The sequence below is a fragment of the Phycomyces blakesleeanus genome, assembly GCF_001638985.1.
Source record: "Phycomyces blakesleeanus NRRL 1555(-) unplaced genomic scaffold PHYBLscaffold_41, whole genome shotgun sequence".
Lineage (NCBI taxonomy): Eukaryota > Fungi > Mucoromycota > Mucoromycetes > Mucorales > Phycomycetaceae > Phycomyces > Phycomyces blakesleeanus.
Window position 1 is genome coordinate 317,727 of NW_017265190.1, and position 24,333 is coordinate 342,059.

The following is a 24,333-nucleotide window of genomic DNA, read 5'->3' on the forward strand; positions in this document are numbered from 1 at the left end:
TATTACTTTTTGTTGTTGTTCTTAATCCATCATCATGTCAATGTCACCGAGCAGTTCGTCTCTTGCTTCAGAGTGAACGATTTCTCGACGAACATCAGGAGAAATAAGAGGATGGTATTTGTGACGAATGACACCCATCAAAAGATCCTTTTGTTCAGGAACCATATCCTGCTTATATCTTTTTTTTAAAAAGAAAGAAAAGAAAATTGTATGTTAATTCAAGGCCTCCAATTATCTTATTTTATTTTTTTTAAAAAAAAAGCCCCCATTATATTACCTTTGTGCAAAGACCAACATGGACTGATGCCAGAGTACAGGCATCTCACGAGGGTCATTTTGGAAACGGACAAAATGATCCACGATAGCATCAACAACTTTGTAGGGCAATGCGTATTTCTTGTCGAGAAGAATACGGATAAAAAGACTGTTAGGGCCAGTGTAATCCATATCTGCAAGTCGCAACAATGCTGCGGATGAATGAAGAACGGGAATAGAAACTCTGGAAAGGGCACTGCCAATAATAGCTGCTTCCTTAAGTGTGCATGAGCCTGACTCACACAGAGGGAATAGAACGCCCTTGAAGAATGCAGAGGGTTTGTAGAGGGCCTTCTTTAATGCGAGATAGAGATGGTAGTGGAGTTTTTTGTTTTCCTGGATATCTTCTCTTACACGATCCAGAAGGACAAGTGAGAAAAATCTTTATGAAACAAACATATGTCAGTTATATATTTAATAAGCATATGCAAACCAAGTTTGATCTTACCTTTGAGCTTGGTGGACCTTCAAGTTGGATACAAACATACGTGTGGCCTCGTAAGTAGCATGGGGGGTCCATTCATCAGGGTTTGTAAGATATAAGATCTCCTCCCAGTTGGTTAACGAAGGAATGATCTTGAATGCCTTTGGCAATTTTCCAGACTTGTAGCGACTCAACAAATGGCCAACCCTGAAATAAAACAAAATAATAATAGAAAAATTTGTTGGTCAATCAACCCATTCAAATCCAAATAGAAATCATATTCTCGATGAGTACAGGAATCCCCAGCTTACTTTGTGTAGACTTCCACAATCTTGGGGTTTTGTGCAGGAGACAACTCTTGATCGTCCTCTTTAAATTCCAGATATATACATGTCAGATTTACTCAATCAACCTCAGTATTTTTCAAATTAATACCTTCACCGTCGACACCTCTTCCCTCGATTGCATTCTTCTCATTAATCTTATCCATAATGATATCAGCCAAAGTTCTTCGTGCCACGGGTGCACTTGGCATAAACTTTTCCAAAACGTTCACATCTTCTTCGTCAATTTCTAATTCTTCGTACTCTCCATACTTGTCTACATCATCTAATTCATCGTCACTGGGATCAAATCCAAGAGGGTACTTTTGTGCTGCATTACGAGCAGGAATACTGTAGATATATAGATATATAAGTATCGAGTTTTACTTTATATATATTATATATATATAATATATAAAGTAACTTACTTCTCCTCTTCGTCTTCCTCGTTCTTGTCAATCTGTTCCTGTTGTTCCTTGGCGATTTTCAGAATTTTCTTGGAAAGTTTAGGGTCAAGGTATTCCTAATGACATCACCCGCAAAAAATAAAATAATGTATTGAGTAAGCTTGAAAAATCCAGCTTTTCCTTTGAAAGGAAAAATAAAATAAAGAAAAAGAAAGGCAAAGTCATGTCTAGTAGTTTCTTCTTCCTTACCTCAACTTCATCCTCTCTGTTATTACGATCGATGAACTTTTTACGAGGGGCTTTTCTAGTTCTATTTTGGTCAGGGTTATCAGCAAGCTGAGAATGAAGAGGATCGTGGCGTGGTGCGTGAGCTCCCTTGACTCTAACGTTGTCTTTGCCCATGGTAAGGTTGTGCTGGTGTTGTCTGACAAGAAGAAAAAATAGAGTGTCAAGAGAATAATAAAAGTGGAGTTTTTTTGTCGGTCACACTGTGGCGGCTTTTGACCGTCACATTCAGTACATGCATTGGGAGCTGCTTTTTTTTATTATTTTTTTTATTTTTTTGGTTATCTTGTTTCAATACCATTTTGAATTTCCATTCCTTTGCTTAAATTAAGCACACAATTATGCATTAATTAAGTAGAGACATAATAATAAAGTAATTAGCAGTACATTCTATTAAATGAAGTATTGAAAACAATAACAAATACAAGAGAACCAGTGACCTAAGCATAATCAAAATTGACTATTAAGAGAGTTATCATTTTGCCTCACAGACTCTTATGTTTTGTAACTCAATGAAGAAATTACTATTTTTGTATTCCTTACTTTGAAACAAATCTGAATTTTTTTTTATTTTATTTTTTGTAATTTCTAACTTTATTTTAAAGTACACTGAATAATTTCTACAGAAAATATATCATGTTTTATTCTAAGCAATATAAAGCCCATAAACTCTACATGTAATTTTTTTTTCCTGTTGTACTAAACGCACACTTCTTTTTTTTTTAAAAAAAATATACATTATAAAACATTCAACAATAGTATTTTAGAAAGCACCACAAAAAAATATGTTATTAAGGTACAACAACAGCCAAGAATGCTTTGACCTTGAGACTTAAAACAAAAACAAAAAACAAAAAAACCTGCATTTTGTTTTCAGAACAAGCAATTCTTCAATTAAAGTTATTCACAGTTTAGTGTTTAGTAATATCATGAAGTGTTTTCCTTTGGTTCAAGGGAATGATAAAAAAAAGCAAGAGATAATAACGAATCGTCATGTCCTAGGGAAACTCTATGCTTGAAAGAATAATCGTATTCAATTATTCATTGGTTTCATGGCCATAGGAAATGGTATTCTGATTGAATAAGTGGCGTGAGTTTTTGTTTATGCTTGAGTAAAATACACATATCCAGAAAATGTTATTTAATAAGTTTTATTCCCTTATACAGAAAGGTAAGCTTGAGAATTACAAGTGCAAATATTTATTTGCTATGAATATGTATTAAAAAGATACACACAGTATTTTCAAGTTAATCTATATATTCTTCTTCTGATGAGATTATATATATCAATGCCGGACATGTATCAAATCTTAGTGACAAATAAAGTATGATAAACCTCTGAATAATCTTTAACTGCTTCATATCAGTGACTGATGTGATAATTAAAAGTACCATTTATTAATCGCTTGGTTTTTATTTTGTAATGTATAATAAAAGGCGATTTTCTTGTGACAAAAAGGGTTTATGTTCCTTTATTTTTCTCATAGTAAGTAGGGGCCAAAAGTAGACAAAAAAAGCTCGAGAAAACAAGAAAACAATCCTTCGCGATAAAAGTGCTCCAGGATAAAGAAAGTCTATTTCTCACGTCTAATTTGAATAAATGTCAAGCTCAAACAATACGCAGAAAAAATGGGCGTCCTAGTGGCATCTGAGTTTGAGAACTAAAGGTTAAACACAAGAGTATAAATGGTACAAAGTCAAAATTGTGTTACGTGACGTTTATTTGCACCAAGGTGTAAATCGGGACGTGCTATTTTCTCGAGAAAAAAACCATCTCTGAATTGTTGGTACTTGGTCATCAAGTCACATCTGAAGGGTCCAATAAAATGAATTATCTTATTACGCTAGAAAACGTCAACTCCCTAGGATCAATGCTTTGTTGTGTGCGGTTAGCAATATCGGTCGTTTTATTAGATATCACATATTCAGACTCACGTTTCCTTAAATACGTATCTTTTCAAAGTCATATACATAAACCTATAAAGTTATGGACATTAATATATAATATATGTTTCTCACAAAAAACTATTAAGATATCAAGTTATAAATCGTATTAATGTAGTAGACGGCGACATCAAAAGCATATGCTGTAGATCTTTTGCAATGCACCAAAAAACCGGTTTTTGTATCATAGATAATTGGCAAGTCAGTTCAATAATATACATATATATAGTCAAGATAAACTATACTTTTTATAGCACTGGCTAAATACAGAAAATAGCGTAGCAACATGATTGGAATGAGGTAACGCATAGAGTTGTTAAGCTACAAATCATCTGAAACATTAAAATTACCATCACTCTATTGACTGGATCATCTATAAATTAAATACAAAGTAAACCATGTGTAGTTCAGACATTATAAAATTACTGTATTTCTTTCTCAGAGTGGCTTTTGTTAAGTTATATCATTACTTAGATATGGTCATTATAGTGAATCGTCACAGCCTATAGTTAATGCATTTTTTGAACCCTTTCTGGGCTAATACACCTTTATCTATTTATATAAAGCACAATACTTTATTCAAAGCAGTTTGCTAAATTTTCCATCTAAAAAGTTACTCTTTTCTTCTTCTTCTTCCAAAATATATTTTGATTACATTTATGAAGCTCGTATCGCTAAGTTTCTCTCTCTCTGCTTTGTTTGTGAGTCTGGCTTATGCAGACAATTACACCACCAGACAGATTGGTGCACCACACTCAAAGAACTATAAGATATACATCGGTGAGCTTCCTCAAAATTGTATCCAGCTATAATGCAATTTAAGTTGACTTTTTCGATTAAAGAAAAGGATGGCATACCGATCTCTCCATTTCATGACATACCTCTCTTTGCTGACACCACCAGTTCAACTATGAACATGGTAGTCGAGATTCCTCGCTGGACAAATGCAAAATATGAAGTAAACATTTGAAAATCTGTGAAGCATTCCAGGAAATCTGATTATATCTTACGGTTTAGATTAACAAAGAAACCCCGTTAAATCCCATCATTCAAGATATAAGGGATGGTGAGCCTCGATTCAACTATAACATCTTTCCATACAAGGGGTACATGTGGAATTACGGGGCACTTCCACAGGTAATCAAAAAAAATAATAGTAACATATATATAAATCTCAACAGTTCTATTTAGACATGGGAAGACCCAAATTTTATCACAGAAGAATCCGGTACTATCGGTGATAATGACCCGATAGATGTAATAGAGATTGGAGAGAAAATCGGCTATACTGGTGAGGTTAAGCCTGTCAAAATATTGGGAGTAATTGGATTGCTTGATCAAAATGAGACAGACTGGAAATTGGTGGCCATTGATGTAAATGATCCAAATGCATCAGATATGAACGGTACAAACCAAAAAAAGAAAAGAAAAGAAAACAATCGTATTCAATTTGTGGTACTTTATTAAGCTAATTTCTTTTTAGATATAAGTGATGTTGAGAAGAAGTACCCAGGCCTTTTGAATGATACAATAGACTATTTTAGAAAATACAAGATCCCTGTTGGAGATGGTCCTAATGAATTTATGTTTAGTGGAAAGGCTCAAGACAAAGTACGTTTTTATTATATGGTTCTTTATATATTATAACTAAGTCATCCACTCAAAAAAAATTAGGAATATGCAATTGGTCAAATAATGACCACTCATAATCATTGGAAGAAGCTTGTTTCTGGAGACATCAAAGAAAATAATATTGAGAAGTAAGTTTTTGTGGCTTTGAATTGAAATTCAGTATTTATATATATATAAAATATATGACTTGAAATAACCTTTAGAACAAACCTACTTGTTGAGGGATCTCCATACAAAGTATCTCCAAACAGTAAGATCATCCTCAACATCCCTCCTGTAAGTTGCTTCGTACATAACTTTATTTTGTACCTGAAATAATTATTCTTTTTCATACCTCAGGTAAATCTTCTACCAGCTGTTCCCATCGATCCAAAGTATGAAAGATGGTATTACGTTTAATTTTCCAAAGAGAAAAAAGAAACGAAAGAGCAAGAAAATATACTTTAAAGCAAATTATGGAATGCGTTTTAGCTCTTAGCCATTCATAGACGATATTATTATTAGAGTAAAACCTTATTTATGTATTCATAGTATCCGTGCAGAATTGTAAATAATAGACAAGAGAGAGAGAAAAATAAACCCTTTTTTGATAACAAGCCCACCTGTAGTAATAATCTAGGCAGCAAAAATTATTTTAATCAGTCTTTGTCACTATTACTATAAGTTTGTATCATGAGCCTTGTATGTCAAAATCTTCATTTAACTACAAGCCTTTAGATTGAAAAAGTATTAAAAGCTACGGATATAGAATATTTTATATTTTTATAAATATACAATTATTGCAAAGGTAGCAAAACGGTAGATATCCTTCTAAAATACTGAATAGATCTTATTAGATATGAACATATTCATTAGTGCCGGATTAAATTCCAACAACAAGAAGTTTAGTATCCATATAAACAGCTTCTAAATATTTAATTCATGTGAATTTTGATTAAATGGCTAGTATCACAGGAAGAAAGATCTATTGGATTTATTTGTCAAGGCAGTTATTGTCATAAGATATATGTATATATGTATGTATGAATTTTTTCTCTACAAAGGCTATTCTAATTTTCATAATGATAGCAGTAGTATACATTTCAATTGGACTTTAAGAAAAAAAAAATCATACAACTGAATGAGTTGGTGGCTTGAAAGAGTTGAGGTTCATCAAGCATGTACCTTCATATCAAATAAATAAATAAAAAGGTTATACACTATCTTTCTTATCTCTTTATTAACTTGTTTGTTCATCAAGTTGCTAATATAAAAAATACAGGAAAAAGCTTTTAAAGAGTAATAAAATTGAATCTCTCTTGTACATTTAATCCCATGTCACGTCAGAAAAACCAGAATAAATCCGATGCCCACATCCCTGAACCTAGGGAATCCATCAGTAATCAAGCCTCACAAGCAAAACTGAATCTTATCCGGGAAAAGACATTAGAGCTCGAAAAGATCAAAGAGATGAATGCAATGAGCAATGGTCTTGTTTTATTGTTTGGAGATGTTGCAGACTCAATGAAAGATTTGTCTAAAGGAGCTGAAGGTAAAGAGCAGTATATATCCATTATATTATATTATACCATATTATATTTTATACTATTATATTTACATTTATATATAAATATAATTTTATATTTAAATATTGCTTCATTCAGGAGTGTCGAAAATCATGGAGAATTGGGATTATGTATTTAGAATTATGAGTATGGTTAATCCTGAAGCAAACCCTTCCACACCAAACCCCACAGTTGTCAAGATTCCCTCTCATCCCGTTTCTTCTTAATCCCATAATATTTAATCCCCGCGATAAAACATTTTCAAAACACGTCTAAACGACTTCTTTTGCCTGTCGGGATTCTTCCAAATAATTTCAAATGAGTGAACGCAGTCGAAGCAGAAGTAGAAGCAAGAGCCCTAAACGTGAACCGTTGTCTCCCACGGCCACAAAACATGTAAATTCAGCTCGTGGTGAAGACGACGAAGACGAGCGGGACCGTCGTCATCGCACGCCATCCCCGCGCCGTGGGCATCATCGCAGCTATTCGCGATCGCCCTCGAGATCGCCCCATCATCGTCGCTCTTCTAGTCGACGTCGTCATAGTTCGCGCCGTAGATATGCTTCACGCTCGCCTCATCGATCTTCGAGACGTTATTCTCGATCACCACCTCCACGCAAGGCTCGTACAGGTCCTTCCCAGCCAAAGGAATGCCGTGTGTACGTAGGAAATCTTTCGTATGACACCAAATGGCATCACCTCAAAGATTTCATGAGAGAGGGTTAGTTCTGTTGCTGTAGCTGCTGTTATTTTTGCTTTTTGCTTTTTTGTTTTTGCTTGTTTTATAGCAAAATTAGGTATTGGATTTAGAATGTCAAAACTAAGAGAGATACATATGTATTGTTTGGCTGTTTAGCTGGAACTGTCATGCATGCCGATATTTTAACCTTGGCAAATGGAAGATCCAAGGGGTGTGGGTAAGAACATTGAAGCAACATATCTACCAGAAGTATGTATGTGAAAAAAGTCTAAATTTCTTTATAGTGTTGTAGAGTATAAGCATCCAGAAGATGCGCAGAATGCAATTCGTTTGCTGCACAAGACGGAGTTCATGGGTAGACCAGTGTTTGTGCGCGAGGTAAAAATAAATAAATAAAAAATAAAAACAAAACAAAACAAAACAAAAAATACGATTGCATCATCAAATGGAAAGAAGACAGTGTTAATGATAGAAACGATAGGATCTCAAGTCAGAAACACCCGGGTCGACAAAGGAGGCCCCCGAGGAATGTCAATTGTTTGTTGGCAATGTATGTTGAGTGATGAACAGGGGATTGCCGATTACTAACGTATCTCTGGTACGTGTAATTATGTAGCTTCCATATTTTGCGAGCTGGCAGGACTTGAAGGATCTGTTTAGAAAAGCAGGCAGAGTGAGACACACAGACATTGTCACAGATCCGGAAACCCGTCGGTCTTCTGGAAGAGGTTTGGTGATCTTTGATGACCCACAAGATGCTCGCTCGGCTATTGGTATGATTCAATTGATTGGCATTGAAAGAAAAAGGGGATCTAATGTCTTTATACTTTAGAAATGTACAATGGTTATGAATGGCAAGGAAGGCGGTTGGAAGTGTGCGAGGTAAACTTTCTAAACAAAAGCTCAATAGATTCGATTGTGTGGTTCTGATTTAGTATTTACTTAAAGGAACGTAATCGTCCTCCACCAAGAGTAAGTGGCGGTAACGAATCGAGAGGTAGCGGACAAGCTTTACACCGAGATTCTGGTCGAGAGCGGTCGATAGAAAACTACCGTTCATGTAAGTATATCATTTTCAAAATAATATTCATTGGGCAATAATTTCTTAAATAACATAATATGCTTTGATAGCGAAAGACGTGTCAGCTCATGTTTCTCATCCTCCTCCGCCTCCACCCATATCACATTATGGAGGAGATAATTATGACAACTCATATCGCTACCAGGATGGAGGTGCACCACACGCTGTACTTCCTATGGCACAAATGCCTCATCAAATGAATGTCGTGGGTGGACCTGGAGCCTCTTTACCTAGCATTGGGGCTAACCAGATCTATGTTAAAAATGTAAGTTTTGTAAACTTGTACTAATTATCCCTAAATCTAATCGATGCGCCGATTAGCTGCCATACTCTACTACCTGGCAAGACCTTATTGACCTTTTCCGCCATGTTGGACCCGTTGTAAGAGCAGAGATTTTACTTTCGGGTGCTCACCCCAAGGGATCCGGATTAGTTAGATTTGAGGACTTCCAGACCTGTGAGCGTGCAATCGGTAAGTTGTTTGAGAGATCTATTCTGACCCATACTAATGATGTATTCATGAACCTTGGTCTGTTTATTTATTTTGCTCTTTTTCATTTATATATATATATATAATGGTGACAATAGACAAATTCAATGGGTATCTTTATGGTGGTCGTCACCTTGACATTCGCTTGGACAGACAATCCACTTGTGCTTAAAACAAAAAACAAAACAAACAAAAAAAAAACAAGAAACTCATTTTTATTCGCATTTTTACTTTCTCTTATTTCTCTCTCTTCTACTTACTTTCGTTTCTATCTTTTCGTTCTGTTCTCTGTGTCGCTTTTATGTAGAAAGCCAAGTGCTGTTTTCCCACCCCCCTCTTCCCTCCCTTTTCCTGTCTCGGTTCTTAAATAGGGCTTTATTGGCCAATAAAACAGAAATGAAATGAATATTATTCAATAATGAGATCTAGACTTTGTTGGCAACGCAGTGTTTGACTGGGTCGTGTACTTCGGCAGAGTTCCATTGAGAAAGTGTCATAAAAGACACAAACACCATACTATGCATATGTATATGTATATGTTTATATAAATAAATAAATTAGTTATATAGCTTTTTATTACCCTATTTACAAGCTTACCATCCGATCCCTAAACAGATCAATAAATAGTCGGCCATCCGGCGCAAGAATGATAACTCGAATGCTTTGAGATGAAAGAGTGGTGGAAAAACAAAGCAAAGAGGTAGACAAAATAAAGCACCGATCAACGACACAAATTTGTCTAGCTTGTCCTTGGATCCCACAATCGCAATCCAGGCACATAAAAAGACCACAAGAACTCGAAAGACATTCTTTTGCCATTTAACCATTGCATTGTTTTTGCCCGATCTTGTAACAAACAGGCCATTTTCCATAATTCTGATTGCCGGGAATAGTTGAAGTGGAATAGAAAGGCAAATTGCAAGTGAATAGAGGCCTTGAATGGTAGCAACAACAGGATCATGGCTTGGTAAATTCAATAATATAATTGTTTGAACACGGTTGCCAAATGCCATGTACGACAATGAGCCCATTGATATGAACAAAAGAGTGATGAGTGCCAGGGCCCGGGTAAGTACGCGAGGGAACTTTTCTGGTTCCTTCATAGACTCAATAATAGGGATAACTTTTTGATTATTTAGCAATGTCACTCACTATTCGGACCAATAAACAATAACAATACTTGCCTAGACCGACACCTTCAAAAGTAAAAACAGCTGTGCCAATAAAAAGGGGGAAGTGCATCGGATTCCATACCCACTGAACATCCTCCACACCAGTGAATATGAGCGCCTTAAAGTCATAGAAAAAGAGGTAAGCGAGGCCAATGACGATAAATACATCGCCTGTGAGTGCAAATACAGACAGACGTTGGATACGCCGGATCATGGCAAGGGGTATAAAAGCAAAGCTCTGGGCAAGGATCAAGAGATGCATTGGAAGTACAAGGCGACAATCAGAATAAGTCAAGACAAGCGCTTGAATATTCTCGGCAACAAACACCATGTACGCACACACAAACCCGATCTGCGACAGAGTAATGGCCAGCAACACGGCTGTCCGCATCTTGTGCCCAAACAGTACACCTCCCATGTCTCCAAAACTGGCTGGTACTACCTGTCGTGTCTGAACCAGCAAAAGAAATGACCAAAGTGATACCAAGGCAAGTGTGATTACACCCATTATTGAGAACAAAAGGCCACCGTTGCTGAATCTAATAACATAATATTAGCTAGCTTCAAGTACAAGGCAGGGGTACTTACGCCTTAGGCAAAAACATTATGCCTTTGATTGAAATTATATAAGAGATAGCCATTCTGGTTAACAAAACTCAAAAGATATCTGCAAGCTCGGTGATAGCTTACCAGTGGTAACAAATGACTTTAGTAGTAAGAACATGGCCTTTCCGGGTGTAGCCTTGCCCTGGATTGAGGTTGTTGGTCGTACTTTCGGTAGGAGAGGTGTTCTTTCCCGGGATCGGAGATGATGAGGGTAGCGGGGTGTAGGTGTGTGAGAAGATGGATATGTAGCAGCTGGAATAGTGTACGATTGACGCCTTTCTGTCGAATTTGGTACATGCTCTTTTTTCCAAGGGTGAGCACTGCTTAAATGCTTGGTTACAAGAGGTTGGGAGGTTGAAGCTATTGAGGGTAATGCTTGACGATCAACCAAAGGGCGTATACGTCGAGACATTAAAAGCCTTTGGTCTATAGAGCCTTCTGAAGAACCACCAACCCATTCTCCCTCTTCCTCTTCCTCTTGACCTTCATCTTCACCCTCTTCTTCGTCACTTTCTTGGTCTTCATCAGAGGTTGTTTCGTCTGAGTTCTCGCTGCTGTCCGATAGATCTTCTCCTCCAAAGTGACCAAACAAACAAAGAAATTCAACAAAGTTACTTGTCAAGAATTTTGGAATATCTCTACCCTGCTGGGCTGCTTTGGTCATAACAAATGCTCGTCTAAATCCGCCTGGTTCTCTTAGAGCTGTTAGCAAAGGGTCGATAGAAGGTTCATGGATAGCCGGGAGAGAGATTGACTGGGCTCTTGTGCGTCGGTGTTGATGAGCTCGTTCGACTTTGGCTACCCAAGTATATATGGAATCCGAAATAGATCCGCCAGGTAATTGGTAATGATGTTTGGTTGTGATGAAATGTCGTTTGACGACCTCTGCAGCCTGCTCAACTGGCAGGTCTATGGTCTGCATAGTTTCAAATAAACAACCTAATCTTGAGATAAGAGAAACAGTAAAGAAAGCAAAAAAAAAGAGGAATCGACTTGAACTAGTCAAGTAAAAAAAACACTGCCCAATAAAAAAAAACGGAAAGAAACACTCTAAAAGAGAGGGCTTTTGGACAATCAATAAGAACGTCACATTAAGCTTTTGAAAAGGACTTCTGTCCCTTCCTTATTTGTGTTTGTGTATGTGTTTGTGGGAAACTCATCGGAATCTTAATCAAATTCATGCAGGGCCAATAAAAGAGACTTTAAAAACACAATCAAAGGATGAAGAAAATGATATTTTTTAAAGTGTTTGGAAATATCAAGAAGTGTAAGAATAGAAAATTAAGTGAGGGAGTAAATGAGAGTTGAACATAAAGATATTTAGAGCAAGAATGAGAGGAAGAGATTTAGATTTCCATGAAATCAAACTTGTATTTAATTCGCTTCTCACAAAGGTACTGGAGCATGAATCTATACATAAATGTATTGTATATTTCAACAAGAGATAGGGTTGGAAATCCAATATAGCTCGAGGATAATCTTTGTAACTTTATAGCTATCCTTGCTAAGTTACACCCTCACACATACGCACAACTTACCACTTGAGCAATAGCAAACCAGCTCTCCAAGGCTACCAGTCGAGCATCTTTCTCATCGGGTGCCCTGTCTTTCTTCCACAAAACAAAGCTTTCCAGAGAGTTACCAACCTTGGAAAATTTGCGCGATTGTTTTTCAGAATCTTCATCTTCGTCTTCATCATCGTATATTGGGTGATCCATTGACTCTTCTTGAGCCCACAAATGCGCTTAAATATAATATAAGCCATCAACATTAGCTGTATATAGCCGAGCGTATACCTTTGATTGTTTCATTCAAAGGAATTTCATGTCCATAAAGTCTTCTCCCGTGAATTACTGTAGTGTAAGTGCGGATTTTTTCGTTGGTTGCCTTGATCAGTGGATCAACAACAGGATCAAGGGACAGGTAATGATTTGCATTCACTGATCCTTCTACACCAACACCAAATGGCAGTAAATGAGCTTTTGGTGTCTGCAAAAGAGATTCTTCACTAGTCATTATAATCTAAAGTTTCTTTTGCTCCCTCAATTGACCAATTATAGCGCAAAATGCCAATTTTTTTTAAATATATATATATAAAAAAAGATAGAAACAAAACAGGTTGCCCTATTTAATTGAATGACGAGCGGTGGCGTGACTTGTTTCACCGATTACCATAAAAATGCAGCTGGGAGGCGGTGGGTAACTGTCCAGGCACTTTATCACCAAAAAGGGTTTCTCCAAAAAATATTTTTCTTAGCCTTCTTAGCCATTTAAGATGAATGACCAAGAAGATGACCAGGGTATACATCCTTCAAAATTCTTTATTTTACAGCCAAACCACAATCGCCCTTCTCACATTCAATTTATGCAATGCTTGTTTATAGAAGTTTGTAGAGTATGTAGGTGCGAGGCTACAGAGGAAGAGCCTCTGTTTTACCCTTGTAAATGTTCAGGAAGCATTCGATATGTACATCAAAATTGGTAGGTATACCAATAGCATATAAGTACATAAGAGTAAACTGGCTTTTATCTATAAACAAAGAATAATATTAAGTAGAAAGATCATTATTATTATTTTTATCCAAAACTCATCCATATTCGATCATATATATTTATTGAATTCTTAAGCCTACACGAATGGCTAGCTCACAGTAAAAGAGAGTATGTAAATAAATCAATCTGATTACACATACATACATACATATGTATGGGTGAAGACTAATAGTCATAATAGACACTGTGAGTTATGCGGGCATTCTTATGCATTTACACCAGGTAATATCGTTAGCAGAAAACCCTGTTTATTTTAATCCACAGCCCCAAGATCTTATACAATTCGAATACAGTGTATCAGCCAGATATGCCGGCCACAATCCCATTCAAAATACTTTTACGGCAGGTCCTAAAAAAAGCCTTCATCCACCTTTGTTTCTCTGCAAGATTCTTGTTTGTCTCGATTATCTGGTTCATTGTATTGCCTTATTGCACTGTCTGGGCGACTCGATTCTGCTTGTGGACAGGCCCTAAATATTCTGCTGTCTTGGAACAATTAATAGGCGAAGGAGTATCCCCAGAAACACAACAAACCGTAAATACAATTGCTCAGTCTATAGCATCCGCTACTTCATCAACCTTACAAACACTACAAACCCAAACCCCAGATCTACCTTCAAATACCACAGCGCCTATTAATGATATAAGCACAAATCTACCAACCTATCCATGGTTGAAGATCATATTTTTTGTGGTTAGCTGGTTTGATAATAGACCATACGTTAGGTAAGGACTTTTTATAAATATCAAGAATTGGATAATTTAATTATATATATATTTCTCAGAAAGTTTTTTATGGACTGCTCCGAGGGTCAGTCACTTGTATTTTACCTATCCACAGTGACATTTATTGGATTCATGGCACGAAACTGGGTTTTAGAAAACATGCCTGTTGATATAGATCAAATCCCAGAAAATTTAGAAGATGAAGAATTGGAACAAAACGAAGACGCACAAGTTAGGAACTGGATACTTCGTATGGGGGCACAGGTCGAAATACCAGAAGTTAGACAGCCAGAGCTTCTACAACAAGACCAAGAGCCTATAATAGCTGTTGCACAGAATCTACAGCATCAATTCCCATTACAAGATCAAGTACGAAATATCGATAACATTCCACAGGACATCAATCAAGCTGATCCTGTTATACAACAACGACCAATAGAAGAGCCTGAGCGTTTAGAAAATGTCAGAAATCGAAACGAAGGTGTATTCAACGAAGAAAACGCTATTGGAGAACTATTTGGGATCTTAGATATCAACGGACCATTGGCCAACTTCTTGAAGAACGTAACTATTCTACTCGTATCAATCTTAGTTATACTTGTGGTATCAGTTTGGGTACCTTACTTGGTTGGGATCACATTCATTCTGGTAAGACATTTTGGGCCACGGACCTGTCAAGAGTCCAGTGAATACTACTGGCAGCTTGTGTATAAAAGGAATTAACAAACAAAAATATACAAAAAAGTCTAATCCTATAGATATGGTACATCATGCTTTTAAAGAAATGCGATTCCTATATGACATTATAAGGCACGGAGTCTACGTTGGATGGAATACATATTTTGACCCAGCCGTTAAGCATTTATATCAACCTTACTTTGAAGCTCAATCTGGAAATAGTCCTTCTTTGAGCGTTGGCCCATTGATTGAGGAGACTCTTGGAGAATTTTGGCGTCATCTGCCTATATTCAATCAGATACCTACAAGCACAATCATATCGAATATTCCAACTCCCGTGGCAAAGCTCCTTCAAGAGAATGCCAGTTTGACTGACACTTTACACCACATGAGCCACCAGTTCTCTAGATTGCAAATTCATTTTCACAACGCAGCTTTTGGAAGCTCCCAGTATGATCAATTGCTTTGTATTGCAATCGGTCATTTTGTTTTTCTTTTGGGCGCCCTTATTTATCTCTCCCAAAAGAGCAATGTGATTGGAAGAATCGGTCACGGAATCAAAATATTCTTGCGACAACAGGTGGTTGTTTTTAAGTTGATTATTTTCCTCTTTCTAGAAATGGTCGCCTTTCCTTGTGTGTGTGGCATTGCACTCAATATGTCGATGGCACCATATATTTCTTCACCCCCCTTAGGACTGCGATGGATGTTGATAAAATCCCACCCTGTACAATACTTTGAGATTCATTGGTTTGCAGGATTTTCGATCATTCTCGGCTTGACACGAATAGTTCTGTGGTTTCAAAAGGTCATCCGGCCAGGTGCTGCCTGGTTTATCGAAAGCTTTGCAAACCGAGAACTAAATCTTTTTCGAGAAATTCCTGAAAGATCTATTATAGCCCAATTGTGTAAAAGTATCGCAGAACTTTTTTTCAGTTCCATATTGATCTTCTCCAGCATTGGCGGTACATTGTGGTGTATTCGTAATACAACAAACATATTGCCTTTGAGATGGAGACTAAAGTAAGTAGTTTGAAATATATATATATATTCACTGTTATTATAACTAATTTCATACAATCATTGTCTTTTGGATATCTCTTTTTAAGTGATAATTTGCCTAATTCCGAAAGTTGCCTTATTCTCCTGATGTACACTACTATCCCACATATTCTGACATACTATCAAACAAAGAAGACTCTTCAAACGGGCTGCAAGAAAGCTTTGGAATTAGTCTGTAATCGTCTCAGATTGACATCATATATGCTCGGAAATCGTATACCTGAAGAAGAAGGTACACCATTCTACACCAGCTGGCTTGGATGGGTTAGTGGAAATATCGAGATGCTTGATAAGGATGGTCAGCTTGCTTTGGTTCCAAAGCGCAACACCGTAAAATGGGTTCAAGGTCGCCGTATGCTTGTACCTGTCGATCCGGATACATTACAACCTTTAGACCCTGAAGAACGCCGACTAGGTCATCCAGCTGAATCCGGCCCAGGTGGACGTGAAGTCAACACAACTATTGTCTACCTTCCGCCTGATTTTAAAACCAGAATCGCGATGTTTTTGTTTGCTCTCTGGATATCTATAGTTGTGGCTGCTTTTTCGTTTACATTAGGGCCTATAGCTCTCGGATACTTTGTGCTTATAAAATGCTTAAGGCTCAGTCATGATGACCGTAATGATGTGTACTCTTATTGCACCGGAGCTGTTGTTATCCTGGTACTCGGTGTCCTAGTAAGAAAGGCTATCTGTATCATCCATTCGCTGAGAAACCGGGAAAACCAGTCCAGTATCTTGGAGCTAATAAATTTAGCGATTTATGATACAGCTCGATGGGTAATTATCACAAATTCTGTTGCTTTATACCCTTATATATTTATTATGGTCTCTGACGGGCTTTTTGAATTTACAGGTTGTTAAGGTGTCTTTTCTTGGTTTAAATTGCTGCGTCATTTTCCCTATTCTGATAGGAATTATCCTCGAGCTTTATACTCATATTTATTGGACACCTATTGGGTCTATGGAATATAGAGTACCCCTTTTGACGTTAATGGAACGCGGTCTTGGATTGTTGGTTGTTGTAAAGCATATACACACTAAAGCGCCATACGAACCTTGGCAAAGAAACTGGAGTGCGGTAATATGACAAAAAATTTGGTTATTAAAGCCAAGGCCTTGTGTTAACAAATAAACTAAATGGTACATTTTAGATGCTTCCTACCGATGATGTCCGACACCTTGATATTTCATACGCTTTGAAACGAGTGTTTGGTCCATTGATCCTTATATGTGTTGCACTTATAGCAGTACCATTTTTTGCTGATGATTTGGCATCACGTTTGTTCGGTAAGTAATCGATAAAGCGAGATGCACCATTCTGTATCTTTGACTTCGTTAGATCTCCTATTTTTCCAACACAAAAATGCATGGCCCTTTTATTTATTTATTCCTATTGGCTTTTGATATTTAGGCTACACAAGGCAAGATAGCACAACTCAGTGGTCATATTCAATTTCTTTGATCTGCATTATCATGTTTTTTATCCTCCGGAAGATGGCTCAAGGTGTAATGGTCTGGATACGTTCTACAAGAGAAGATGTCTTTATGCTTAGAAGAGACTTGAACAACTTTGATGGAAATCAACAGGGGATTGGACACTAGTTAGCTCTATGCATTTTTGCATACATCTACTTTACTTACTTACCTTGCAATTTTACCCCTCGTTTAGATATCTGTGTATTGACTTATTGCATGCTTTGCACAGACTTATTTCAGAGGGCTTCCTCTTGTTGCTTTTGCTGTTTATTCTTTATTTTTATGTTTTATTTCTATTGCTGCCGCTGCCGCTGTCGCTGCCGCTGTTACTATTATTATTGATTTTTTTTGTTTCTGCTTTTGTGCTTACCATAGTATGCCTATACACTGCTAATAGATCACTTTGAGAGTCTTTTTTTTTAAATCTTTTTTATATTATTGTGAGTTTGAGAAGGTTGTATTATTAAGGATCGAGATCCGTCTTTTAAGATTAAGTATGGTATACAATATGGGCCTTGGACTTGTATATAAAAAGGTAAAAATATGGATTGAAGACTAGGTAGTAATTTATAAAGCTGGTATTTTCTAGTATAAAATACTATATAAAGAAACGTAGATTAATTAACTGTTATTTGAGAAAGGTAGATATAATCAATCGCATGCATTGACTAATCTACGTCATGTAGCATATAGTTTTAAGGAGCCAGCTCTGAGTCAATGCCGTTGTAATAGAGTTCTCGATGGTCTGTTTAGATCTGGTTATCTTTAAAAGACTGATCTTTGGCATAACACCCATCCGAGTCCCTTGGGTTCTCCTGCAGATTATTTGTCTTGGGTTTTAGATAGTTGTTTTGCGATTCTTCTCCGGAAAGAGTGTTTTCGGAATCGACAAAACAGTGATGTCTTGGGGATGAGAGTGTGAAAAAGCGCACTGTGAATAGACTGATGATATACTCGGGGGGTGACCAAGTGTGCATAAAGCAGAGGATAAATCGCATGTTGTAATCGAACAAGAGCATTGTCGAGAACATTTCATTGTCATTGCAAGCAAAAAACCAGACGTAGAGAATTCCATAAAATATATACCATGATCCTTGTATAGACATGTACCAAGTCTACGGAAATTACAAAATCTATTAGCTAGTGTACATATTAACATTACTTTTAATAACTCACGCCAACAGCTGTTGTTCTCGAATGACTCTCGGTAACTCGATTCTCTTTCCAATATAATAGAGGTGTAAATGTGTAGACAAAGGTCGAGAAGCTGCTAATTATTGAAAGCGTGAGACAGACCATGAACACGGGTCTGAGAGGGAATGATTCATTTCTAGCAAAAAGGACTGCAATTTGGCAAATTATACCCATAGTTGCAGTGAAAAGAGTAATATTTCCAACTGTCATCAGTGGACTCCACCAGTTAAAGCCATGAATATGAGTATGTCGACCAATATCAGCAACCATCCAGCAGTGCATTGTGAGCATCAACATTGTCGAGAATAGGTAAACGAATGAATTCCACTGATCCGTCGTTACTTTCAAATACGCCAGCGTATTGACTATGCTTCCAGGAATCGTAAATATACTGAAGATCGCGATGAAGACACGTATTTTTTTTGGATGTCGTATAACCTGATACGCTATTAGGCATGCTGCCACTAAGCAAAATACATTGCTAATCGCCAATCCAATAATTAGTTGGCTCATGATAAAGGCAAATAAAGAAAGCAGTTTTTGGTTTGAAGAAGTTTAAATAGAATCGATGTTGCCGTTGTTTAGGAACATGGGCAGCAGGGGGAATATGTATATATTAGGGCTGATCGCATATCCATATAATTTAGGATGCCAGAAATATCGAGATCATTTTAATTAATTGATGAATATTCTTAATATCAATAGGAAGAGATTGCTAGATGATCGAATACTACCAATTATTTTATAGTTAGTTCCAACCATAGACAATCTTGGTATATTGACAATAAAAAGAACTCTTCCGTATTTTTTATGGAAAATCAAACATTAATTCAACCAGGTCGAAACCCCTCTTAACTATCCAGCAATAATTATTTATGGCAAAAGGAAGGAAAGATACCAGAATATATATATATATATTGGGGTTTTTATATATATTCATGTCATTTTACAAAAAAAAAAGATCAATTCCTATTGACACTATTCTTGAAGAGGTACATGATACTCTTTTGAGTATATTGTGCTTAGGACTAAATACCTTGCCATTATTGAACTGATTGCTAGTATATCTCTATCTTGCTTACTTTACTTTCTATTTTATAAGACCCTAATGTTAGTAACTTGTATTATATATATATACGCATCCTGTACATATCCTGTATATACTTTGGATTATTAAGGAGTAGTTACAACATAGTACGAAACAAAGAATAGAATTTTTTGTACCTAGAATAACATGGTCATACAAGTAAATCTGTGGCGCTTTTACTATAATACAATAAAGAGAATTATTAACATATAGCCAAAAGTATACGATTATTAAAAACATAAGTGCATATAGGATACTATATACATTAAGCTAATTCATTATACTTTTTATTGTTCTTACGGCACATGCCTTTCGTTTATCTCCTTATAATAATGATTAGTCTAATTCAACTTATTTTATATATAATATTATTAGCCGTTAATTTTTAAAGGAAGGTAAAAGAAGATAAATAACCTGTATTTAACAAATGAAAAAAAGTTGGATTTCTTTTACAGCTTGTTGTGGATAAACAAGTATTATATTATTAAATAGTTCAACAGGTTTTGTCTTCTGTAGGCTGCTCTTTCTACTAATTTTTATAAATTTTAAAATAGGAGAAAATGTATTTTTTCCTTGTTGAGCTTTGGATGTTGTGAATAAAGTCTAGGGAATTTCATTCCTAATCTTTTTTTTTAGTTCTTCAAAAAATTATCCTCTACTTCAGAAGTTTGTACAATATAAAGATAAAGCTTTCATTTGGGATAGATAAAGAGATCTGATATTATATTTCACGCAATTTTCTTTAGGAGAGTAATAATATAGGTTACAAATATTCAATTTTCTCATTTGATACAATTGGTGCAGACAGACTAAAAGTTCAAAAAAAAGGTAAAAAAAAGCATACGTTTAAGTCATATTATTGGACGAATGTTTTAATTAATTTTGCCCTTTTTTTTGGGCATTCAAAAAAACAGGGCAAAGGGCAAAATTTTTAATCGACTCTAATTGGTTAGTCTTCTTCCATTGCCACTACGATTGAGAAGAAAAACATTTTTCTTTATGGAGACGATGTGCGATAGGATGAGAGATCTAGGAAACCTTGTAATAAAAAGGCTTCACTTAGTGTCAGAGACGGCATTATAAGCACAATCTTATCCAATATGTACTTACATTAATTTTGAACTGTTTTTTTTTTTTAAAAAGGTGTGGACAGTCATAAATTAGTCTGTCTACACCAATGGTGTATTTGTGACTAATCATTTTTTATGGCCAAGTCTAAATTTAGGGTGCAAACGACTGTTTTGGTACGAATATATTGTGTTTTTCAGGACACGCTATTTTACCCTGAGGGAATAGAGAAAGACACTAGGCCCTGGGCAGGTACTGGATGTAAATACATATAAAAAAAACTCTATTTACGGTGTTTCAAAGTTACCAATAAATACGTGAAAATAAACAGAACGGTGTTGACGACCTAAATTAATAGGATGCGACTTTGTTAACCTCACAGCCATGACACCATTTTACAAAGAGCTTAAACGCCTATTAGAGCCTTTAGAAAAAGGTTCTCTGCTTGAGATTCATGACATACCAACAATCCCAATTCCATGCAAAAAATTGACTGTGAATTCCAAAGGAGATTTCAAACAGACGCGACGATTGATCTTAATCACTACTCAATCTTTAGGCTGTCCTAAAGCCATCGTTTGTGGAATGGAAACGATTGAATACAGAGAATACCATCCAGAAGGCCGTATCGAGTCATCCATTTATATCAGCAAAGTAGACACTACTGGTTATCCTTCAATCAAAAATATCACAGCAATTATGATTCAAGCATATCTTATCAGTCTAGGACCTTGCAAAGTGTATGTCTTTGCTTGTGCTCAACCACAGTACTTGTTTAGGGACTCGGCCAATTATTGTGAGAAAAAAACAAAAACTTTGGGCGATAGAGCTCTAATTGGCTGGTGGCGTAATATATTGAGTCACCCTACTCTGTGGAATATCAACACACAAAACATATCCGAGAATGACTCAACTCTGAGCTCAATAAAGAAGACAAAGGGATGGTGGAGTATTCCCGGAGTAGACGACGAACGACAGGCTGTTCACGCAACAGGAAATCGATTGAAAAACATTCCTGGAGTTGTGTGGAAGTACGGCTACCCATACGATCCAAAAGCAAACATCAAAGATGTTATTCCGCTATTTGAAGATGATACCAAAGCGCGACTCTCAGCGGCGTTGTGCGAATCCAAAGGGGGCCGCGACAGTGAAGATACCATAAATGTCGAAGGATTTTGGGAGATTCTAGGTCATACAGAAGAATGTGGAGCTGGAAGGTTAACTGCATTCCTTGTACTGGATTTAACCAATAGAACAAAGCCTAAAGACAATACAACTGAAAAAATGATCATGCGAAAAAGTTTCACGCGTATTTGGAACACGATGATGGACCTCTTTTTTGATACAAAAGAAAATATCGAGAAGTCTACTAAGAAACTTGAGGCTACTATACTTGAATACAGACCTGCTGTTGAGCCTTACAAGATTCACACTTTAGGAGATCCGGTTGACAAAAGAGCTTCAAGTAGTGTAGATAAAAATAATACGGAAGTGAGAACATTGTCTTCCAATCTCATCAAGAAAAAAGCTGGAAGTACATCACCTGCGAATGGTTTGGAAAGTAGCTCGATCAAGACAAGTTCAGCTGAAAATACTCCTGTGGTAAATGTTTTGGGAAATAGCTTGATTAAACGAAAAACACCAGTAAGCGTTCCCGCGGTGAATGTCTTGAGATCTAGTCTCATCAAACGAAAGACGACCGAAAACACTCCTAAGGTGAATACACTGGAAGCTAATTCTATCAAGCGAAAGACAACAGGGGATATTCCTATGAGTACTGTTCTGGAGAACAACTTGCAGAAGCGCCTTAAAACCGAAGAATGAATCTCAAATACTTGTAACCACAAAAGCACTGATAATATACTTTATATTAAGTAGCTAGTGTATCCCTTTTTATACATTTACATTAATATTGATAGATAAAGCTTTGACTATTTAAAATGTATACTATATTTACCTGTACAAATAAAGACACACAATTCAATTTTGTAAATATTCAGTAAGATATTGGATGAGCAAGATCGAAAGAAGCAATTTTACAGAAAATGATCCTCTGATCTTTAAATCTTTAAAATGTCTATTTATAAAAGGCGTGCAAAAAAAATCGTTTAGTTGAAATGTCGGAATCTTAATATTTGACATTTTCTACAGTGTATATTTCAAATAAAAAAAAAACTATTGGGATAGTAAATTGAGTAAAGCATCATGAAAGACATCAACGTACAAACGCCACCAACAGCCCCTCGCAATAAAGCTACCCCACCTCAACAATCAGCATGTCATTTGTTATTTGATTATAAGCCAAGTTCAGATGGAATTGATCTCAACCTTTTGATTCTCCTTCATGGTTTAGGTGTGTACCATGACCTTTATCGCGATATTTTTTTATTTATTTATTTACGAATACGTATATATAGGCGACACCAAGACTCCATTTTCTGCTCTCGGACCTAAACTTAATTTAGCTCAAACAGCTACAATAGCTGTCCAGGCACCTCAGCCTGTACCTTACATGGAAGATAGCTATCAATGGTTTCCTAGCTTTGATTTTTTGACAGGCAATCGTATGTGTAGAAAATATTCCTTTTTTTAAAAAGAAAAGAAATGCTCACACATGTAGCCTATAGTTTTGCCGCCCTCAAATCCTGAAAGGATGAAGGGTATGTTACGGACACGCAAATGGATGGCAGAGCTTCTCCAACACATGGTTTCTGTGTGTGGGTTTGCTCCCTCGAACATCTTTTTCTTTGGATTTTCACAGGGTGGGAGTGTTGCATTGGACACTGTATTGTTTGGAGATATACCTAATCTTGGTGGAGTGGTTAGTATTAGCGGGTACCTTTTGGAAGAACAGGAGAAAGAGAAGAAAGTTGGGACTGGGTATGGTGGTTACATATTAGTGACCCAGGGCGAAAAGGATGGTTTGGTTGGAAGCAAAGCATCTGCTGAGAAAAAGGTACAGTTTATAAAGAATAGTAAGAAAAAGTCCTTTAAAGGTGTACTATTAACATACACACATCTGTTTTCAGTTCAAAGCTATTCAGCGATTCTGCTCCCCTTCAGCAGAGACATCACAGATTTTTATTACAAACAAGGACCACACCATGGCTCATTCAGAGGGTGAATGGCGTGTAATTCATACATTCTTTTCCAAGTACTTGGCTCGACGCAACATTCAATTGGAAAATATGTCCGATGTTTACCTCGTTAATCCTTAAAAGCTTATTCTGGCATCAAATATATATATATGGAAAATGATCTCGATCGCATTGGTTTGGTATCTGGATAAGGTACAAATCTATGAAAACTGTTTCTACATTTATAAAACTAGATATACGTAGTTCTTACTATCTAAAGTTCCGCATGAAAGTTTAAACGACAAAAAGAAGAGAACCCCTTTCCCAATTTATATGCTGACTATACTTGTCTCTTGTCCCAATTTGTAATTGTTCGGTTGGATATCTCTCTCAGTCCAACTATGCTATAGAGTACCGTATTGCTTATAGATTATCGTAAATTACTTAAAATATTATTTTATTACAATAATGTCTATTATTGTCTGT

The 24,333-nt window shown here is 36.4% G+C and overlaps 10 protein-coding genes across 10 annotated transcripts; 6 read left to right on the top strand and 4 right to left on the bottom strand.

The window, feature by feature from the left end:
- Nucleotides 1-21: 21 nt before the first annotated feature.
- PHYBLDRAFT_119782 (hypothetical protein) lies at nt 22-1,364 on the bottom strand (the record flags this gene model as incomplete). Its single annotated transcript, XM_018428707.1, has 5 exons — nt 22-178; nt 278-697; nt 764-946; nt 1,051-1,108; nt 1,175-1,364. Coding segments are annotated over 5 exons (1,008 nt in total), but the record flags the coding sequence as incomplete, so codon positions are not given.
- A 2,732-nt stretch (nt 1,365-4,096) lies between these two features.
- On the top strand, nt 4,097-5,729 carry PHYBLDRAFT_156777 (hypothetical protein; the record flags this gene model as incomplete). The annotated part of the gene is made up of 9 exons (XM_018433515.1): nt 4,097-4,103; nt 4,419-4,478; nt 4,541-4,656; nt 4,716-4,835; nt 4,890-5,103; nt 5,182-5,309; nt 5,373-5,458; nt 5,534-5,606; nt 5,670-5,729. 9 exons carry the CDS (start codon nt 4,097-4,099, stop codon nt 5,727-5,729), a joined length of 864 nt encoding a protein of 287 aa, XP_018283905.1.
- Nucleotides 5,730-6,644: 915 nt separating this feature from the next.
- PHYBLDRAFT_175827 (hypothetical protein) lies at nt 6,645-7,101 on the top strand (the record flags this gene model as incomplete). The annotated part of the gene is made up of 2 exons (XM_018437585.1): nt 6,645-6,861; nt 6,974-7,101. The coding sequence occupies 2 exons, from the start codon at nt 6,645-6,647 to the stop codon at nt 7,099-7,101; spliced, it is 345 nt and encodes a 114-aa protein (XP_018283906.1).
- Nucleotides 7,102-7,178: 77 nt separating this feature from the next.
- PHYBLDRAFT_189490 (hypothetical protein) lies at nt 7,179-9,549 on the top strand. The gene is made up of 10 exons (XM_018439670.1): nt 7,179-7,595; nt 7,731-7,791; nt 7,859-7,952; nt 8,056-8,124; nt 8,191-8,347; nt 8,407-8,456; nt 8,523-8,634; nt 8,706-8,920; nt 8,977-9,127; nt 9,244-9,549. The coding sequence occupies exons 1-10, from the start codon at nt 7,193-7,195 to the stop codon at nt 9,315-9,317; spliced, it is 1,386 nt and encodes a 461-aa protein (XP_018283907.1). The 5' UTR covers nt 7,179-7,192; the 3' UTR covers nt 9,318-9,549.
- Nucleotides 9,550-9,570: 21 nt separating this feature from the next.
- PHYBLDRAFT_153121 (hypothetical protein) lies at nt 9,571-11,845 on the bottom strand (the record flags this gene model as incomplete). The annotated part of the gene is made up of 5 exons (XM_018433067.1): nt 9,571-9,661; nt 9,743-10,268; nt 10,336-10,856; nt 10,906-10,927; nt 11,008-11,845. The coding sequence occupies 5 exons, from the start codon at nt 11,843-11,845 to the stop codon at nt 9,571-9,573; spliced, it is 1,998 nt and encodes a 665-aa protein (XP_018283908.1).
- Nucleotides 11,846-12,309: 464 nt separating this feature from the next.
- PHYBLDRAFT_175830 (hypothetical protein) lies at nt 12,310-12,939 on the bottom strand (the record flags this gene model as incomplete). The annotated part of the gene is made up of 3 exons (XM_018437586.1): nt 12,310-12,333; nt 12,462-12,667; nt 12,720-12,939. The coding sequence occupies 3 exons, from the start codon at nt 12,937-12,939 to the stop codon at nt 12,310-12,312; spliced, it is 450 nt and encodes a 149-aa protein (XP_018283909.1).
- Nucleotides 12,940-13,198: 259 nt separating this feature from the next.
- On the top strand, nt 13,199-17,547 carry PHYBLDRAFT_175831 (hypothetical protein; the record flags this gene model as incomplete). Its single annotated transcript, XM_018437587.1, has 8 exons — nt 13,199-13,404; nt 13,741-14,202; nt 14,262-14,850; nt 14,948-15,903; nt 15,990-16,722; nt 16,799-17,023; nt 17,097-17,232; nt 17,357-17,547. The coding sequence occupies 8 exons, from the start codon at nt 13,199-13,201 to the stop codon at nt 17,545-17,547; spliced, it is 3,498 nt and encodes a 1,165-aa protein (XP_018283910.1).
- A 623-nt stretch (nt 17,548-18,170) lies between these two features.
- PHYBLDRAFT_175832 (hypothetical protein) lies at nt 18,171-19,128 on the bottom strand (the record flags this gene model as incomplete). Its single annotated transcript, XM_018437588.1, has 2 exons — nt 18,171-18,536; nt 18,598-19,128. The coding sequence occupies 2 exons, from the start codon at nt 19,126-19,128 to the stop codon at nt 18,171-18,173; spliced, it is 897 nt and encodes a 298-aa protein (XP_018283911.1).
- Nucleotides 19,129-21,095: 1,967 nt separating this feature from the next.
- PHYBLDRAFT_80121 (hypothetical protein) lies at nt 21,096-22,760 on the top strand. Its single transcript, XM_018443558.1, has one exon. It carries the CDS (start codon nt 21,155-21,157, stop codon nt 22,592-22,594), a length of 1,440 nt encoding a protein of 479 aa, XP_018283912.1. The 5' UTR covers nt 21,096-21,154; the 3' UTR covers nt 22,595-22,760.
- A 215-nt stretch (nt 22,761-22,975) lies between these two features.
- Nucleotides 22,976-23,988, top strand: PHYBLDRAFT_153126 (hypothetical protein; the record flags this gene model as incomplete). The annotated part of the gene is made up of 4 exons (XM_018433068.1): nt 22,976-23,123; nt 23,188-23,334; nt 23,398-23,726; nt 23,800-23,988. 4 exons carry the CDS (start codon nt 22,976-22,978, stop codon nt 23,986-23,988), a joined length of 813 nt encoding a protein of 270 aa, XP_018283913.1.
- Nucleotides 23,989-24,333: the final 345 nt, after the last annotated feature.

What these genes read in the sequence shown, in the direction of transcription:
- PHYBLDRAFT_189490 (XM_018439670.1), top strand. Translation starts at nt 7,193, where the DNA reads ATGAGTGAACGCAGTCGAAGCAGAAGTAGAAGCAAGAGCCCTAAACGT. An exon ending in AGATGCTCGCTCGGCTATTG is followed by an intron (nt 8,348 to 8,406) that starts GTATGATTCAAT and finishes TTTATACTTTAG; the next exon opens with AAATGTACAATGGTTATGAA. An exon ending in GACCTGTGAGCGTGCAATCG is followed by an intron (nt 9,128 to 9,243) that starts GTAAGTTGTTTG and finishes TGGTGACAATAG; the next exon opens with ACAAATTCAATGGGTATCTT.
- PHYBLDRAFT_80121 (XM_018443558.1), top strand. Translation starts at nt 21,155, where the DNA reads ATGACACCATTTTACAAAGAGCTTAAACGCCTATTAGAGCCTTTAGAA.